General features: G+C 43.3%; 1 protein-coding gene across 1 annotated transcript; it reads left to right on the top strand.

Moving 5' to 3' along the window:
* Positions 1–11,768: 11,768 nt before the first annotated feature.
* LOC144329478 (pregnancy-specific beta-1-glycoprotein 2-like) lies at positions 11,769–20,253 on the top strand. The gene is made up of 4 exons (XM_077983104.1): positions 11,769–11,962; positions 13,261–13,620; positions 19,231–19,509; positions 19,894–20,253. The coding sequence occupies exons 1-4, from the start codon at positions 11,899–11,901 to the stop codon at positions 20,139–20,141; spliced, it is 951 nt and encodes a 316-aa protein (XP_077839230.1). The 5' UTR covers positions 11,769–11,898; the 3' UTR covers positions 20,142–20,253.
* Position 20,254: the final 1 nt, after the last annotated feature.

The raw sequence follows: 20,254 nt of genomic DNA, 5'->3' as shown, positions 1-20,254 counted from the left end.
TGGGCCAAATATGAAACCAATATGGAAATTTGAAAATTCTTTGAACTGAACAATAATGACTCATCCTATCAAAACATCTGGAAATCTGCAGAGTGTGCTAAAAGTTCATAGCTTTAAATGCCTACATCAAAAAGACTGAAAGAGCCCAAATAGATAATCTAAGGTTACATTTCTAGAAATTCAAGAAACAAGAACACACCAAACCCAAACCCAGCAGAAGAAAGAAAATAACCAAGATCAGAGCAGAACTAAATGAAGTTGAAACAAAATAATACAAAATATAAATAAAATATAAAGTTGGCTTTTTGGAAAAATAAATAAAATTGATAGACCATTGGCAAGACTAACCAAGAAAAGAAGAGAGAAGAGTCAAATAAGCTCATTTAGAAATGAAATGGGAGCTATTACCACCAACGCCACAGAAATACAAAAGATCATTCAAAGGTAGTATGAACACATTTATGTGCATAAACTAGAAAACCTAGAGGGGACGAATAAATTCCTGGAAATATAAAACCCTCCTAGATTAAATCAGAAAGAATTCAAAACCCTGAACAGACCAACAAAAAGCGGCAAGATTGAAAAGATAATTTAAAAATTAACAACAAAACAAATTCCAGGACCAGATTGTTTCACAGCTGAATTCTACTAGATATTCAAAGAAGAGTTGGTAGCAATTCATTTGACACTATTCCACATGCTAGAAAAAGATGAAATTCTTCCTAAATCATTCCATGAAGCCAGTATCACCCTAATATCAAAACCAGAAAAAAACATAACAAAGAAAACTACAGACCAGTATCCCTGATGCACACAGATGCAGAAAAACTTAACAAAATACTAGCTAACTGAATCCAATAGCATATCAAAAACATAATCCACCATGATCAAGTAGGTTTCATAATAGGGATGCAGGAATGGTTCTACATACACAAGACAATAAATGTGGAACAGCACATAAACAGAATTTAAAAATCACATGATCCTCTCAGTAGACACTGAAAAGGTACTTGACAACATCCAGCATCGTTTTATGATTAAAACGCTCATCAAAATTGGCACACAAACCCACAGCCAACATAATGCTGAATGAGAAAAAGTTGAAAGCATCACTCTCCGCAGGGGAACAACACAAGGATGGCCGCTCACTCTCACCATTTTTATTCAACAGAGTACTGAAAGTCCTAGCCAAATCAATCAAACAAGGGGATAATAAAGGGCATCCAAATTGATAAAGAGGAAGTAAAACTGATGCTGCTTGCTGATGATATAAAATTTAAAAAAAAAGAAAAAGAAAAAAAAAAAAGGCCGTGAAGGTCACATACCAGAAAACTCTATTATGTTGCCTCTTAGTGCATATGTTTGAGCCCACTGGCTCAACTTCTGAGAACTTATCGGGAAGCAGCTGATCACCTGTTTCCGCTCTTTTCTATCTATTGTGAGACTGTATCTCCCTGGCACTACCTGCAGCCAATTATTACTTTAGAGAGACAGTTAACAAGCAACTGACTTGACCATCACCTGGTGATGATCACTTGCCATTTCTAATATGGGGGTGGTGGAAGGATCTCTCCTGCCTGCTCATGTCTGACCAGCTACCTACTGTAACACTTTCAGATTTTTTGTTGTTGTTGTTGAAGACAGAGTCTCACTCTATCACCTAGGCTGGAGTGCAGTGGCACGGTCTCAGCTCACTGCAACCTCTGCCCCTCGGGTTCACACCATTCTCCTGCCTCAGCCTCCCGAGTAACTGGGATTACAGGCGCACGCCACCATGCCCGGCTACTTTTTTGTATTTTTAATAGAGTCGGGGTTTCACCGTGTTAGCTAGGATGGTCTCGATCTCCTGACCTCGTGATCCACCCGCCTCGGCCTCCCAAAGTGCTGGGATTACAGGCGTGAACCACAGCATCCGGCCAACTGTGTATTCTTTATGACACAGGCATATAAACTTAAACGTGCTGGCTCTCTTGGGGCTGCCAGTAATATATCATCCATAAAATGAATAATCTTGCTATTACAAAATTCTTTTCCACTGGGGAGCAAGGCTGATCTACATGTTACTGATACATGACAGGCTATTCAGCATTCCCTGAGGAAGCACTTTCCAATAAAATCGGCAAGCTGACCTTTCATTATTAATAGCTGATAATGTAAACGCAAATTTTTCTCTGTTCTGTTCTGTGAAAGGAATAGTATAAAAACAATCTTTTAAGTCAATCACAATTATAGGCCAGTCTTGACGAATTGCCATGCGGGAAGGGGTCCCATAGGCTGTAGGTTAGTATTAATAGCACATATGTCATGCAAAAGTTTCCATTTGCCAGACTTTTGGGAATGAGGAAATGGGTGAATTCCAACGACTGTTAGATGGTTCTATATGGTCGGCTTTTAATTGTTCCTCAACTAATTCATGGGCTCTTTGTAATTTCTCTACCTTCAGAGGTCCCTGTTCTACCCATTTAAAATTTTGAGAGAGCCACATCAGGGGTAGTAGAGGAAAAACAGTGGCCATAATTATAATTTAAATTTAACTTAAATTTTAACAGAGAATTATAATTTGAGATGTTCCTTGTATACAAGGAACACATGAAATTTTACCATGAGCCGCCCGTGGAGCTGGAGGGCAGCGAAACAGATCCTGGGCAGTGGTCGCACTGTGCTTGCATAGGCGCCACTTTTTGTCTGTACTGCTTTTTGTCTGCCCCGATCCCTCCTGCCACCGCTGGGTGGAGGTTGCCATCCTGGGCGGACCTTGTCAGCTTGGACACTACAAGCGTTTTTCTCCCTGAGCCTTTCCTTATACCTGCCGCCCCCTGGGCTGGACTGCTTCCGCTTCTAATGCCTTTTCTTACCTCTTTATAAACATACACCTGATTGCCTTATTGATTTTGCATCACCGAGCAAGCTAAAAGCTCCCCTTCTAATGCTGCTTACTTAAGACAGGGTCCCATAGCTGTAGTGTATGCCTTCTTTTCTCTTATTTATTGGAGCAGGGGACTCAGGCAAAACCTCTCTTTCCTCTTTGTTATTTTGGCCCTGTGATAGTGGGGTTGAGGGACTCAGAGGTGGTAAAGTAGGTGATGGTTCCTTCTCCTTCCCTTTTTTAGGCTCTTCTGTGTATAATGGGACCAGAATCGCCCTCATTAAAGCCCATAGCATTAAAGATTATACTGGGACCCGCTGCTCTTGCACATGAGGTAAGGAGATCGAGACAATCCTGGCTAACATGGTGAAACCCAATCTCTACTAAAAATACCATAAAATTGGCCAGATGTGATGATGGGTGCCTGTAGTCCCAGCTATGCAGGAGGCTGAGGCAGGAGAACGGCGTGAACCAAGCAGACGGAGCTTGCAGTGAGCCGAGATTGTGCCACTGCACTCCAGCCTGGGTGACAGAGCAAGACTCTGTCTCACAAAAAAAAAAAAAAAAAAAAAAAGAAAGAAAGAAAGAAAAAAGAAAAGAAAAGAAAAAACAACTGCAACAACAAAAAGATTTCTTCCCACTTGTTCCCAAAGCTCTATGTCTCGCTTACCTTCTTCCAGGAACCATGGGTTAAGTGATACAGTTTGCATTAGGTCCCTTAATTGAGCCTGCAAAACCAAGGCTCCAGTGGCTTTAAGCAGCTGTTTGAATACTTTTAGATACTGCTTCTGTTGTGCTGATAACTGTTGTCTCGTGATAAAACCCTACCCTGAACAATTCCCTCGAACTTGGAGATCCCAAGCGGGCACCGATGACCTACTGTACTGACTTACTGACTTATCGACTTACTGACTTACCAACCGCATAGTCTTCACCTTAGTTTTCGAGGCTTCTGTGGCAATTATTTGCAGCTATACCTCAGACCTGGGAACCAACATGCAAGGTCCTCACACCAGGCACCAACTGTCTGGGTCCGACCAGCAGACCCTGACCCAGCAATGGAGGAACAAATACACTCAGACACAAATATCCAGTGAAAGAGCAGGCTAGGTGGCCAAATCACTCACCAATACCAAGAAGGGTCTGGTAAAGAGTTAACAGCCTTGGCCCTGATCAGCCAGGCAAGTTTGCGTTTATTTAGTACAGATTAAATGACAAAGGTCTTGAGTAAACACCACTATAAGGTAATTGACATTGCCAACCTCCCTCAGAATAGTTCCCCTGAGTATAAGGTTAAATGTTGGATTTAGGACCACCTGAGTAAACAAGCTATTTAGATAAACTCCTCTACATTCCTATGTACCCAAGCCCTAAGCTTTTAAGATAATTCAGCTGCCTTCAGCCAAACCTTTCACTGAAGCTATGAAAACCCCCAGACTTCCAAGAAGGTTTGTGACTATTTCCTATAAATATCTTTACAATTTTTCCTCTAAAACATTTCCCACCATGAAGTCCCACAGTTGAAAAGACAGGGAAGGGCGTTACACAAGCAAGAAAGAACTAGAACAAGTTTGGCCATAAGAAAGTAAAATGTTGGTCAGGTCTTTCAACACAGATCAAAAAAAAAAAAAAGGGAGATTGGGGCCACTTTATGAGGACACTGCATGGCAGCCTACATAATGAGAACTTCATCCTACAGATAAGAGAAGTCACTGGAAAGCTTTGAGAAGGTCACAAACGTGACAAACAGCATTTCCAGGAAGATTACCCTGACCAGTATTAGGCAAGATAAGTTGGGAAATGATCTTCAACTTTAGCAACTTAATAGAAATGTCTAAAAGATCTATATTTCTTTTCTTCTCATGTTTAATTTTGAAATAATTTCAGACTTTCTAAAATGTTCCAAAAATAGGCAAAGTCCTCATATGCTTTTCATTCAACTTCCCCAAATATTAACATTATAGATATGCACCTAACAATAAACATCAATAAATGATTATTAACACTGTCAAATGCATGCCTGTACAGACCTTATCCAAATCCCCTCGATGTTCTGACTAATGTCCTTTTTCTGGACCAGGATCCCATCTAGTATCACACATTGCTCTTCATTGTACTCTTCTCTCAGTCTCCTTTAATCTGGGAAAGTTAGGATTTACCTTTAAGAGCTTCACCTTTTTGAAGCGTATTGGTTACTTATTTTGTAGCATGACCCTCAGTTTGGACATTTCTAATATTTTCTCATGATTAAACTCAGGTTATACACTTTGTACAAGAATACCACAGGGATGATTCTACACCTTCTCCATCAATTATATTAGAATGCCCTAAGATGTCGTTATCTCTTATTACTGGGGATGTTAACTTTGATCACTGGGTTAAAGTTCCTCCACTGCAAAATGACCCTTTTCCTTGAAAGCATTTTTAAGCAACCAATCCCTGGGCTACACCACACATCAGACAAATCAGATATGCTTGAGGGATAGTACAGGCATTTGTAGGCTTTAATGACCTACAAGTGACTCTAATCAGTATTCGGAGTTGAAAACCTATGGCTTAGACAGTGAAGATTAGAATCGTGAAAATCAGCTATGAGACCATCCCTAAGGTTTCTCTTCTAAAAAAAAAAAAAAAATCTAATTCTAAACAAAAGCAAATACATCTGGATTTTGGCATTGACATATGGTAGAGAAATAGAGGAAAAATAGAAATCACCTGATGGGGAAAGAAATGAGTGAGTAGACTGCAGTCCAATTTCAAAAAAAAAAAAAAAAAAAAAAAAGGCAGAATCAGCTGTGGTGACACTTGCTTTTAATTCAAGCATTTTGGGAGTGAAAGTGGGCAGATAACTTGAGCGCAGAAGTATGAGACCAGCCTGGGATTTCTCCAGCCTGGGTGAAACCCCATCTCTACAGAAACAAACAAAAAATTAGCTAGGCATGGTAGCACGTGCCTGTGATTGCAGCTACTCAGGAGGCTGAGGCAGGAGGATCTCTTGAGCTCACAAGTTTGAGGCTGCAGTCAATTATGATCTCGCCACTGCACTTCGAGCTCGGGATGAGAGTGAGACACTCTCTCTTTAAATTTAAAAAAAAAAAAACCAGTAAAAATAATGTACTAAGGTCAGATCTACTACAAAAATTGCATCTTATTCTGTGATGTTTAAACGCTATAATTAAAATAGAACAACGAGGTGTTTCCATACGAATAGCTGAAAGATTCTGTACTCTTTATGCAGCTGCATCATATTCTGTTGTGTAGACATAAGGTAACCTGTTTAATTAGCATTGTGCTGGTGAAAGTCTAGGTTGTTCCCAATATTTTGCTGTTAAACAAACAATACAGTGAATAACCCTGATTAGGTGTCATTTTTTATGACTGGGACTATGATAAATTTTTCCTAGTAAAGTTTGGGAGGCAAAAATATATATTTTTAAAATTTTGACATGCATTAAGAAATTTTGCTCTACAAGATTTGTACAAATTTTTATGTTCCAAGAAAAGTAGGGGAGAGTAATATCACCTCAGTTGCTCTCACACAAATGTCCTGAGTGACAGGACCTTTCGGGACACAGGCACACGGCCATATCCCTGGTGCCCAAACAGGGCAGGGGTATCTGGATCCTGGGAAGCTCCAGGAAAGGTGAGGGTTCCCTCTAGAGGACACGCTGCTAAGGATCAGAAAGGGGCCAAGGAAGTCCAGAGATTACAGCAGGTCTTAAACTAAGGGCAAGTTCAAGTGGAGGGCGTTAAGGCTCAAGGAGCAAGCTGAGGTGAGAAAGTGGTAGAGACTGATGGAAGGAGAAGGTAAAAAGCTCCAGGGAAGCTAGGGGAGGCACATCAGGGCTCTCCACCTCTCCTCAGCATTGAACTTTGTAGTGGTCATGCTGGTGGGGCTCTGTGAGCTCTAGAATGTTCAGCACTATCTGGGGACTCTTCCTGCTCAAGGCCAGCAGGACTCCCTCTCCCAGCTCTGACAAAGAGCAATGTTTCCAGGCTTTGCCAAATGCTTTTCTGAATGAAAAATTTGCCCCTGGCAGAAGCAATAATCTACACTAATCTATAAAAGCAAATCACCACTAAAACCCATCACCTCTTGGTAAAAGAATTACAAGTGTGAGATGGGTAAAATGGAGGTCTTCAATATCTATTGAAAGGACATTTACTTATTCAGTAATTTGATGTCCCAGAAGGCATGTTTAGAGGTGATGCCGCATGGCTGCCTGTACCTCACAGCAGAAAGGGTGTGGGTTTTCCAAGGGTCTGTAACCGTGAACCGGAAAGGTCTGTAACTGCGAAAGGGAATGACACACACTGGGTTACATTAAAAAGTGGGATGTAGGGAATTCTGTAGATATTGGGAGAAAAAAATACACAAAGTAAACCCAAACACCATTCTGATTCTCTCACCATCTTAGGGCCATCTTGGTTATCTATAAATGGTAGCATAGGGATTTTTGTGTATTTTCAAAGTTGTATACTGTTGGACCATTTTTAAAATAGGAATAAATCCCAAATTGGAACAAGAAACTGGACACTGCTGGAGTCTCACTTTTGGCCAGGAGAGCTGACAATATCCTGCTCCTCCTGGCCTGGACACTGTCTGGCTCAGGGGCATAAATGTTCTCTTATTATGGAGAAAGAAGATGTTTTGAACATTCTCACCATTCACCTATCCACCTCTCACACCCGTCGACCTCTCAAACCTCTTGCCCACTCCTGGATTTCTTTCTTAATTGACTGAGCTCTATTTCTGTCCCTCATCCATTTCAACATGTGGTGGGTCCAGGTGGTGGCTTCTACCCATGATTTTGTTGAAAAAAAGAAAAGAGAGACAGTCAAAATTACTTTCCCTGACACCTCCTTAAACTGATCTCCACCTGCAGCCCCATGATCATTACCAGCAGCATCTAGACACTTTTTTTGGTAGTTAGATGCTTTCCATCTCTCATTAGGAAATGTGACTCTCTCCACCCTGCATAAAGATTTCCCAGTAGAAATGAACACAGAGATACTGCCTGTGTGTTCGCAAAGGAAATGGTTTCTAGAAGAACATATGAAAGCTGCAATTATAGAAAAGACAACACAAAACATATATTATGTAGATGACTCTCACAATTTCTTTAAGAGATACATTGTAAAACATCACCTTAATAATTATTCTAGAAGAATAAAGCGTGCATACTGTTTTCTTAAATAAATTTTAATAAAATGGTTCCTTCCATGTGCCCAGGATGGGCCTCTGAACAAAATTCTCCATTTTCAGAGGCAATGCCTGACAGGATGACATGGACTTAGGCCTGATATGCAGCCATTCCTGTCTACCATGACCCTGCTGCAGAACAGTATCAGCCCAGGGCCCAAATCTCCTGCTGAAGAGCTGAGTGAGAAAATTGAATATCTAAAGCTTCTTACCTTTTTCCACTCCACTGCAATGGGTACCAGTGCAGTCCATTTGCCCCTGAGGACATCCACCTGCTGGTCTTTGGCTTCTAAGTGTCAGACCTCACTGGCTTCTCTGAGTCTCAGCTGTTTTCATTCTACTGAGTGATGTACACAGCTAACCTGACAACATTGTGCCCCAAAGCAATGTTTTCTGTGTCCCTCATTATGGAGCTCACTTTCCCTCACCACATGGGTAAGTGCTTCCAGGGTCTCTCAATTCCTCAACTCACATTTTAACACAGTTCCTCAGCAAAGGAAGTGATGATAATTTACCTACTTTGATAAAATTCCTGAAAAGATCCCTAGACTGCAAAATTTCAGTCAAAAGAAGACAGAAAATGCTTTCTAATTGCAAAACATTGGCCTCCTTGCTTTTCAAAAAAGTATCCTTGAAAGAGCCAAAATAATTTTGCAAAAATAAATTGCAGAACTTAAACTTTCTTATTTGAAATCTCACAAAACATTACAACTATTAAAAACAGAGGCTCCTGACATAAGAATACAAATAGGGACCAAAGGGATACAATTGAGAGTCCAGAAATAAACCCTCACCCTCATAGTTCATTGCTCTTGCATAAGGGTGTCAAGATAATTTAATGGAGGAACAATCATCCTCTCAAATAACGGTGCAGAAACAACTAGATAACCACATGCAAAACAATAAACTTAGAGAACTATACTTCCAACCATATCAAACAATTATCTAAAAATGGATCAGCGAGTTAATTATAAGATTTATAACCATAAAAACATCTTAGAAAAAGACATAGGGGTAAAACTTAATGACCTCAAATGTGCAATGCATTCTCAAGTATGACCCAAATGCATGAGACACAAAAAGGAAAAACAGATAAACTGGGCTAAAGACGCAAGCCTTTATGCATCAAAGGATATTATCAAGAAAATAAAAAGACCAAACACAGAATGACACATAACAGTTGCAAATCACATAGACAATGGTTTCATGCCCAGAATATATAAAGAACTGCTACAACTCAAAAACACAAAGACAAACCACCCAATTTATATAAATGGGCCAAAGGACTCAAATGGACTTTTCTTCAAAGAAGATATGCAAATCATCAAGAGGAACATGAAAAGAAACTCAACATCATTAGTCATTAGGAACACACAAAGTCAAAGCCACAATGAGATACCACATTACACCTATAAATATGGCTACCGTTCTTTCAAAATGTTAAATAACAAGTGAAAGCCTTATGTAGAATTTGGAATCCTCATGCACTGCTGGTGAGATTATAAAAAGGTACAACCACTAGGAGAAACAGTTGTGCTGCTCCTCAAGAAGATAATCATAGAATTCTCATACAGAATAACATCCATTCCTAGGTATATACCCAAAGAATTGAATCCAGGGACTCAAACAGGTACTTACCTAGGATGTTGATTGCAGCATTATTCACAAAAGATAAAATATGAAAACAATCCAAGTGTTCATCAACACATGAATAAACAGATGTGGTCACACATACAACTGAATGTTAATCTGCCATAAAGAGGAATGAAGCTCTGACATCCGCTGGAACATGCATGGACTTTGGAAAACTTATGCTAAGTGACATGTCAGAAACAAAATAGCATATATGTATAATTCCATTTATATGAAACATCAAGAATAGGCAAATTCATAGAGACAGAGTAGAGATGATCAAGGTCTAGGGTGGAAAATACAGGGAGTTATTATTGTTTCAAAGATACAAAGTTTCAGTTTAAAATGATAAAAATTTTCTCAGAAAAATAGTGGTGATGGTAACTGAACACTGTGTATGTGGCTAATTCCACCTGATTACACATTTTGAAATGGTTAGTATAGCACATTATTCACAGAACTGTGAAAAATTGATTTCCATTATTTAATTCACCCAGGCTAAGGTGTTTGTTACGGCAGCTGAAGCCCATGAATACATCATCTGAACCAGTGTTTTCAATGACATATATCACTCTTTCAATCAAGTTAGCTGGAAGCTCCTGTGCCCAGAAGAAGCAGAGGTTCCAAAACAAGAGCTCCAGCAAGGGTTCAACCAGCACAGGTCCCATAGGGCAGCCTTGATGTCAGGCCCTGGATGGCATGTGAGGCTATAGTGATACAACCACAACGTGAAAGTGTAAGTGTTTTTACTACTTACAGACACTGGGGAGCACTCGGCACACCTGGAGACCACAGATACAGAGGTCAGTGAGCCCAGGCAGGGAGGAGAGAAGAGACCGGTAAGCCAATGTCTTTAGTAAGTTCAGGTGTTATCTGACAGGTTTCCAGCAGGGAGTTTTAATGGATGTGTTTAAAGCAAGCAGCAAACACTGGGACCAGGAGATCATGCTGTGACTGAGAGGCGGTCACTTTAAATGTGAGGGCAAATATCGGATTTATCAGTTTAAAGAAAGCAGCTGGAGAGAGGGGAGCCCAGCACACCAAGCAGAAGAGATGACTCTAAGATTTTATCTCTGGTCAACAACTGGACCCACTTGAACCAGATACAGTATGGAAAAGTGCCATGGTGACCCAGGCCTGCCTCTGATGTGAGGCAAATAAACATACACCTTAAAAAATGAATGCCAAGGCAACATGACACTATGAGCACTCATGACATTCATGGACACCAGCAGGGTGTGATACCATGCCCTGGAGTCAGAATCCTGGGTTCTGGTCCCTGGGAATGAGAAAATGAAAATGACTTGTCCCTAATCCCCTGGCTTTGATGCTCCTGCCCTGGTGGACACCAAAGATGGTCAAGAAGAAATGAGAAACCCTGAGCCCCAGCTCAGCCACCAGACCCCAGGGAGCAATAGAGTGACTGAGAACTGTCTCTTTGATCATGGGACTCACAGCCCCTACTGAGCAACCAGCACAGGCCTCTCCTCCCAAGAGGCATGAGAGATTCACCCTGCACACCTCCAGGAAGGACACTTTCCTCTGGGACACTTTCCCAGGTCCTGAATGTCCATCCTTGGAAGCTGCAGCCAAGCTAGACACAATTAGAGAAAGTAAAGGTCCCTCTCACCAGGCGACACACAGCTCACCCACAGCACAATGGGGTGTACCTGTGACAGGAACCTGGTGCAGCTCCAGCCTCCTGCAGTGAAGGGGAGAGCCAGATGAGGATGAAAGAGGGCAAAGGGCATGAATGTGCACCTCAAACCAGAGCCATTGGGACAGCAGGAGGCTGAGACCCAGGACTGTGCTTGCCCAACCTACAGGGTATGTGTGTGACTGTGTGTGTCTGTGTGTGTCTCTTTTGTGTGTGTGTTTGTGTTTCTGCACATAGTGTGTGTTGAGGTTTGGTGACAGAATCACTGCTGAAAAAGGCAGAGGCCTCCACAATTCCCAGGGACCTGACACACAGACAAAAGGAAAAAGAGAAGGAGGGACAAGGAGGCAGGACTGAGAGGGGAGGGGACAGAGAGGTGTCCTGGGCTCAGACTCCACCCATGAGCCAGAGAAGTGCTCCTGCCCCGGAAAGAGGCCCAGCACAGAAGGAGGAAGGACAGCACAGCTGACAGCTGTGCTAGGAAAGATTCTGGATCCCAGGCTCATCTCCACACAGGAGAACACACAGGCAGCACAGGCCATGGGGCCCCTCTCAGCCCCTCGCTGCACACTGCATATCACCTGGAAGGAGCTCCTGCTCACAGGTGAGGAGAGAACTTCCTCGGAGAGGACAGGAGGAGGAAGCAGAATGATTGGATGGATTTTCCTGGAGAGGATGGGGTTCTAAGAAATAACAGAAGAAAGTACTTTGGGAGGCTGAGGTGGGTGGATCATGAAGTCAGGAGTTCAAGACAAGTCTGGTCAACACAGTGAAGCCCCGTCTCTACTAAAAATACAAAAAATTAACCAGGTGTGGTGATGGGCTCCTGTAATCCTAGCTACTTGGGAGGCTGAGGCAGGAGATTTACATGAACCTGGGAGGCAGAAGTTGCAGTGAGCCAAAATCATGACACTTCACAACAGACTAGGTGACAGTATGAGACTGTCTCAAAAAAAAAAAAAAAAAAAAAAAAAAAAAAAAAAAGAAAGAAAAGAAAGGAAAGGAAAAGAAGAAACAAAAACAGAAAAGAAGGCTCTGTTGGAGCCTGGATAGGGGAAAATACACCAGAGAGAGACAGGGGTCAAAACAGGAAAATCACATTGAACTGGAATTGGTAAGAAGTAGGAAAATCTCAAGTGTTCTTTTCTCCTGGTTAATCGACACTGGACACCACATTTTGAAAAATGATAATAATAACGATTATCAGATGACACTTCAAATGAAAACATAAGCATTGCATGAAACACTGTCCTCAGCAAAAAACCTCAACAATTGGTGAAAGAAAAAAAACATCCCAGGCATGGAGGGACCTGGGAACTTTCGCATCTACAGGAGTCTGAAGCCTGTTCCAGGCACTGGGGTGCAACCAAGATCCTAAAAGTCCCTGTCTTCAGGGAGCTCACGCTGTCATGGGAAGGAAGACAGACATGCAAAGAGATCTAGAATGTGAGGTCAGGTGTTGACAAGAGCTCCGGAGGGAGCAGAGCAGGGAAAGGTCAGAAATAGAAGATCCAGGGTCTCTGAAGGAGGTGTCAGGAAAGAAGTCTAAGGATGCCCTGATGTGAGCAGGACCTGAGGGTGGTGTGGAGGGAGGCATGAAGATCCCTGGGGAAGAGGATTCCAAACAGAAATATGACAAGGTAAGAAGGGTTGAAGAAATGGGGGTCATGCTGCTGACTTTGACCCAGTAGGACAGTAGTTCACACACACACACACACACACACACACAAAAGGGGTGTATGTGTGTGTCCTACTGTCATACTGGGGTGCTGTGTGTGTTTGTATGTGTGTGTGTGTGTCTTCAGGACTGAAGATTGAAGAGATCTTCTCAGGACCCAGAGTCCCATTTTTCACCCCCATACATACGTCGCAATATTGACTGATGCTCTCTCCACGTCCTAGCATCACTTTTAATCTTCTGGAACCCACCCACCACTGCTCAAGTCACAATTGAAGCCCAGCCAGCCAAAGTTTCTGAGGGGAAGGATGTTCTTCTACTTGTCCAGAATTTGCCCCAGAATCTTATTGCCTACATCTGGTACAAAGGGCAAAAAACGGACTTCCACCATTACATTACATCATATGTAATAGATGCTGAAACAATTATAGTTGGGCCTGCATACAGTGGACGAGAAACAGTATATTCCAATGCATCCCTGCTGATCCAGAATGTCACCAAGAATGACACAGGATCCTACACCATTCAAATGATAAAGCAAGGTGATAAGACTAAAGGAGTAATTGGACATTTCACCTTATACCGTGAGTGATTCCACATGATCCCTGGGTATTGGGGGTTGGGATTCCGTTCTACTTTACACCAACAGGATGGTCAGGCCTAGACGGTGCCTGTGTCCCTCTCTACATTATGTCGCATGTTGGTGTTTTGGCATTTAGTGGAGGACACACACAGAGGAGACAAACTATAACAGATCAGAATTCCTTTCCTGCCTCCAGACCCTGTAGACACTTGCTGCACAGGAAGGACAGTCTGAAGGGAGGGTGCTCAGCAAGAGATGAATCTCAGCCAAGCACCTCATGCCCTCTTCATAAACTAGATCCTGAGAAAGACCCTGGAGAACTGAGTAGGGCTTTGCCTAAGAGGCCCCCAGAGATACTCTCAGAAAAGCTCAGCCCTGGAGGCCTCAACCCCAGACCCGTCCCTAAATCCTTACTCCAGATAAAGCTGAGGAGGCTGTACCAAGGCTGGGTTGTGGCAGGGCTTACTGGGACCAAGGATTCACCAGGCGTCTGAGGACTGTGTCTCCTGGAGCTGCTCACTGCCAGGGCTCAGTCCTCAGATCCTCATCTGGGCAGCACAGAGCTTTCTTCACCTGACACTCAGAGTGGAGAGGACAGAAAGACAAGCTTTATAGGCCATCAGCCAACTGCTTTGCGAGTCTAATGTCCCCAGAAGCAGAAACAGGAGACAGAAAATGTACCTGGCAGCAGCTTATCCACAGTGATCTGTGGATAAAGGTGCTCTCTCATGGAAGTGAGTAATAATAAATGCTGTTTGTGTGAACACCTCCACTGCACCAAGCATTAGGTCAGGTGACTGTGAAGAATTTACAATTTATTCACATATAGCATGAAAAGCCACAGTCCATTTGCAGTTTACCTTATTTGACTGAGAGAAAACTGAGACACAGGAAGGCACAGTCACTGAACCAGAGTCACACAAACACAAAAGGCAGATCAGGGTCACATGAGGTCTGTCTGTAGCCACAGGCCCATCCTCTCCTCCACCAGAAGTGAGGGCTTTTTGGGTTCAAAGGACCCCATAGTCATTCATTGGCTCAAATCCTCTCTTCTTAGGCATCCAAACATCAGAGGAGTGAGAGCAAATGGTCAGCTGATTAGTCTGTACTCCAGAACTAAATCACCTGCCTCAACTGTCAGAGTCAGTGCAAAACATGTCCAGGTCTCCCACTCAGATCTTAACCCCTATTACTGAACCTGAAATCCTGTTTCCTAAAGTGTCCATGTCACTGACATGACAGGATAAAAGAGAGGACCTTGTTTTCATTCCCCACTCACACACTGCACCAGCACAGGCCCAGTGAGAGACACACACTCAGGAGCTCTCACATAACAAATGAAGGAATTGAATGAAGAAATGAATGATCCATAACTTCTTTAGACTGGATCTTGGATGCAGGATCCTAGGAGGTCTAGCCTCACATGTCCCTTGTCATTCAGAGGCTGACACCCATGTTTCATCCCCCACTAACTCTTGCCCCTAAAGCCAACCCATCTCATGTAACTCTGAAGCCCTTTGGTCACTGGAGGGTTTTCAGGCCTGATCCTGGCCTGTGGAACTGGGGACACCTGGTCCCTGGGGTCTCTGAAGTCACTGTAGGCCCCACTGTTCACTGCCATGCTGTCTCTGCCTCTCTCTGCTTCTCTGTGTCCCTCATCTTCCTCCCACTTCATTCTACCTGGCAAGCCCTGCCCTGCACAGCTTCTTCCTCCACCCCTAGGCCTTCCCCAGACACTCCCTCTAACTAGGTTAATTGTTCTGTTCCCTTCCTGCTAACACTGTGGCCTGGCCCACCTCCCAGGAAACAGGAAAGGCACAGAAATCACCTGGAGTTGCCACTCCTGCCAAGTTTCATCTTGAGCCAATGTCCCCAGGTCACTAAGAGAATAAGCTTCCACTGTATCCCCATTCAGGGCTCTGTCCTTTTGTGAGGCTGATCTGTGGACAAGACCATGGGACAGGGATAGTCAGCTCCTCCATCCACTCTTATAATTTCCAGACAAGTTCTTCTGGCCTCCTGCACAAACAAAACCAATTTATCCAGATAGTGATTTGCAGTAAAGAAATATTTTAATGACTCCAAGTGTGCCAAACAGGAGGATGGAGGTTTATTATTACTCAAATCAGCCTCCCTAGTGGATCAGGGGTTAGAGATTTTCAAGGATAGTTTCAGGGGCACAGGACTAAAAAATGGGTACTGCTGACTGTTTGGGGATGGAATCATGAGGGCGGAGGGAAATGATCTGTTTGTGCTTGAATCCACCTCTAGGTGGGGACCATGTGACTGGCTGAGCCATTAGTCATGGGTATGGATGAGGTCAGCGGGTTTCCAGAATGCAAAGAATGAGAAACATCTCAAAAGACCAATCTCAGGTTCTACAATAGTGATGTTATCTATAGGAGCAAATAGATACAAATTTTGTAAACTCTGGGCAAATGACATTTGAGCAGTAAGGGATTATAGAAACTGTGCCTCCATTTTAGCAGAATTCAGTTCCCTCCTACAATCTTATTCTCATGGTCTTTCACCAGTTTTACAAAGGCAATCCCTGGGCAAAAGAAGGGTATTAGTGTTATGGAGGAACTATTATCATTCTTGCTTCAAAGTTAAACCATAAATTAAATTCCTCCCATGGTTAGCCTGGCCTATGTCCAGGAATGAGTGAGGACAGCCAGCCTGAGACTCGATGCCAGATGGAGTCAGCCATGCTAGTTTGCTGTCACTGTTGTAATCTTTGCACTGACTGACCAGGGTGTCAGAGGCTGGGCAGGCCTGCAGTCTCCAAAGCCCATGGACTGATTTCACCCATTTCACTCACGACTCCATCCACAACCTACTATGGAGCTCACATTCTCCAGTCACTTCCTAGAGACTTCTGGTTTCCTGTCAGCCATATAACAGGCTTGAAATTTGTCACTCGGTTCTAACAGTAAGTAAACAACGGAAAACTCAAAAGTCAACAACTCGTTAAAATCCCTCAGAGATGGCCGGCACAGTGGCTAACAACTGTAATCCCAGCACTTTGGGAAGCCAAGGCGAGCGGATCACGAGGTCAGGAGATCGAGACCATCCTGGCAAACACAGTGAAACGCCATCTCTACTAAAAATACAAACAAATTAGCCAGGTGTGCTGGCGAGCGCCTGTAGTCCTAGCTACTGAGGAGGCTGAGGCAGGAGAATGGCATGAACCCGGGAGGTGGAGCTTGCAGTGAGCCAAGATCTTGCCACTGCATTGCAGCCTGGACAACAGAGTGAGACTCCATCTCAGAAAAAAAAGGAAAACGAAAAACTTGCTGTTAGAGAAATGAAGAATGTTTTTGATGCCTAGTGGTAGAATGCACACAGCTGAGAAAACAATCCCTAACTTGAGGATGTGTCAATAGAAACTTCCAAAACTGAAAAAGGAAAATTCAAAAGGAGTGGGGGAAAAAAATGGAACAATATATCCCACTTCATATTTAACATTTTGTATTGACAATAGCAATTTTTAAATGTTGTAGTTGTGGTACAACCTCCAAGGCTGTAACTTACACATAATGGGAATACTGGTGGTTTCGGGGACCTGTTGGAGGTGGCCAGGGCGTGCTATCTGATGGTTTTACAGCCTGTGCCACATACGATTGTTTCCTCCTGATGATGCCATTTTCCTAAGTTGGGGTTCTTTGTGTGGGGGACACATGAGCCACTGGCATCTCACTTAGACTCTTCCTGATTCACACAAACTTAAACTCTAGTTGTATTTCCTGAGGTTAAGAGAAAATGAAGAAAGCATTTCACATACCTGTTTTGGGCTCTTCCCCATTTTTCCTAACTCTGCACAGAAATTAGAAACAGGGATTTCTTACTATATTTACTAACATAACACATATCACTTCTTTTAATTCGGCATCATTCCTCCCTTTATGTAATTGACACACTGACCAGTTCTGTCTCTTTAACGGGACTCTCTCTACTTAAGGAGTTGCTAATTTCAAATCACTTTTGGCATCTTTCTTTGAGCATAATGTGATCCTGTTGGAATTCACCCCACACCTAAACCTTAATTTGGTATCAAGATAAATATTACTAATAGCAATCCATCTCAGATGTTTGGACCATCAGTAAAAATTTCCACTTATGACAACATTTTAATGTTTCCTCCAAATCTTTTTTTGTTTCGTTACTAGAGTCACAACATAACATGAGGTCTAAACTCATGACAACTTTTTATGGGAAAATTACAGTACTACAAATTGAACATGCCAAATCCAGAAATCTAAAATCTGAAATGCTCCAGAATCCAACACTTCTGACCACTGATGTGATGCTAAAAAGAAGTGCTCACAGGAGCATTTTGGATTTAAAATTTTTCACATTTGGGATGCTAACCCAGTACATCTACCATAAATATTCCAAAATAAATAAAAAAGTTAGAATCCAAAAACCTTGGTTTTAAGCTTTCTGCATAAGGAACACTTTATCTGTATGAACTATAGGCATAAAACTGTACAGGAGATCTCTAGAACCTCCTCATCCTGTATAACTGAACAGCACAGCCATGGAACAATGCCCTATTCCCCCGACCACAGCTCCTGGAAACTACTATTCTACTCTATGATTCACTCTGGAATCCACTGAGATAAGCTACATAGAGTAGTCTAACTCCTAGAATTAGAGAGTAGAATGTCTAATGAGAGAAAGTATCTGCAAGACTTCTTCCCACATATTGCTCTAATAGCCAGCAAACACATATGGTCCATGAGGGCCAGACTTCTGTCATCAGTTCATGTCCGCCCTTTCTACCATTCAGTTCTGCGTTTGCAAACATCTACGTGTATTTCTAGAAAGGTATACATGGTCCTCACCTGCCCTCTACAGGGGGAAGGGAATATCATGGATGCAGAACAGCGAACATGGTCTTGGTCCAAAGCTCTCAGCTCTTGCCTGTCCCCTTCACTCTTTGTAGGTTATTCCTTGGACTCTGCTCTATCTTTAGTGGTCACTGGCTCAAGTCACTTACTATGAGACAGCTGGGAAAACCGCCCCACCTTGTGGCTCCACTGCCTGGTGACTGAACTGACCTCCAGGCTTGACTCTGGTCTCCCCTGTGTTATTTCTGCTCAAGTACCCAGTCCCAGGCCAGGCTTCCCAGTACTCAAAGGGTTTAAGGACAATGGGAACTTTCATCATCCATCTCTAAGATCCCCTTGGAAAGGGAAGTTGCAGAGAAAACATACCTTGGGGGCAAAGTAAGACTGAAACTAAGAAGATTCCAGCAATGCATGCTCCAGGTGAGGACCGCAAGGTGGGCCAGGCAGGCAGTTGGAGAGGGAGGGACTCAGAGAGGCACCTGAGGCTGTGACTGCTGGTCCCATGTTTTTCCATGACTCAATGCTGCTACTCAATTCACACTTGAGAAAGTCTGTGCTTCTTCCACATACAGAAGGCAGCCTCACAATCACTGAACCCTCAGATTGCCATGCATCTGTCTTGTAACACACACATCTGCCATGGGCTTTTTAGGACTTGAGTGGGCTGAGAAGTGGGAAAGACCATCTCTGATTGAAAAATGTCTTAGGAGGAATCAAAGGTGCCACACAGGGCAATCTTCTCTCTGTTATCTGCACAGTGGAGACTCCCAAGCCCTACATCTCCAGCAGCAACTTAAACCCCAGAGAGGCCGTGGAGACTGTGATCTTATCCTGTGATCCTGACACTCAGGATGTAAGCTACCTGTGGTGGATAAACGGTCAGAGCCTCCCTATCAGTCGCAAGTGGCAGCTGTCTGGAAACAACAGGACCCTCGTTCTATTTGGTGTCACAAAGGATACTGCAGGACCCTATGAATGTGAAATGAAGAACCCAGTGAGTTCCAGCCGCAGTGACCCAGTCACCCTGAATCTCCTCTGTGAGTATCTTCTGTTCCTCTGTGAGCCAGGCTGCCATCCCAAATACACATGGCCAGAGGCCAGGCCTCTCACTCCCTCTCAGGTCCAAGAACAGAGACCTTTAAACCTAGACATCAAAGCTGGCCATGATGACTAAGAGTAGGCTTAGGCTTGATCGACAATGGGAGAGAAGAGGCTGCTCCTGTCATGGGAGATTCAGGGTCCACAGGTTATGATGGGAGAAACAGGTGAATGTCTCAAGCTCCAGATCAGTGAACACAGCAGGGATTTGGCTGGGACTTCAGTGTAGTGACTTAGTTCACAGGGTCACCGTGGCTCCTCCACAGGCCAGGATTTTCCCTTCCCTCTGACAACATCAGCTGTGACTTTATTTTCTGCTCAAGATGGCCTAGATACCCCCACCATTTCTTCTTCATACACCTATTACCATCCAGTGGAAGTCCCCAAGCTCTCCTGCCTCACAGACTCTCACCCACTGGCAGAGCAATCTTGGCTGATTGACGGGAAGTTCCAGCAATCAGCAAAAGTGTTCTTTATCCCCCACATCACTAAAACATATAGAATGGCCTATGTCTGTTTCATCCATAACTCAGCTACTGGTGGAACAATCTCATCATTAAGAATATCATAGTTCCTGGTAAGTGGATCCAGGGAGCATTGGCCATATGTTTTCCCGTGAAGTCTATCTGGCTATCAAGGAAGAACCACCTGCCCTCTGCAGACGGAGAAGGAAATAAAAAACCC

The sequence above is a fragment of the Macaca mulatta genome, chromosome 19, assembly GCF_049350105.2.
Source record: "Macaca mulatta isolate MMU2019108-1 chromosome 19, T2T-MMU8v2.0, whole genome shotgun sequence".
NCBI lineage: Eukaryota > Metazoa > Chordata > Mammalia > Primates > Cercopithecidae > Macaca > Macaca mulatta.
Note: the sequence above shows the minus strand (reverse complement) of the source record. Positions and strands in the feature narration are given on the sequence as shown.

Coding starts and splice junctions, on each gene's coding strand:
- LOC144329478 (XM_077983104.1), top strand. CDS start 11,899: ATGGGGCCCCTCTCAGCCCCTCGCTGCACACTGCATATCACCTGGAAG. Junction 11,963..13,260: donor GAAGGAGCTCCTGCTCACAG/GTGAGGAGAGAA, acceptor TCCACGTCCTAG/CATCACTTTTAATCTTCTGG. Junction 13,621..19,230: donor TGGACATTTCACCTTATACC/GTGAGTGATTCC, acceptor TTATCTGCACAG/TGGAGACTCCCAAGCCCTAC.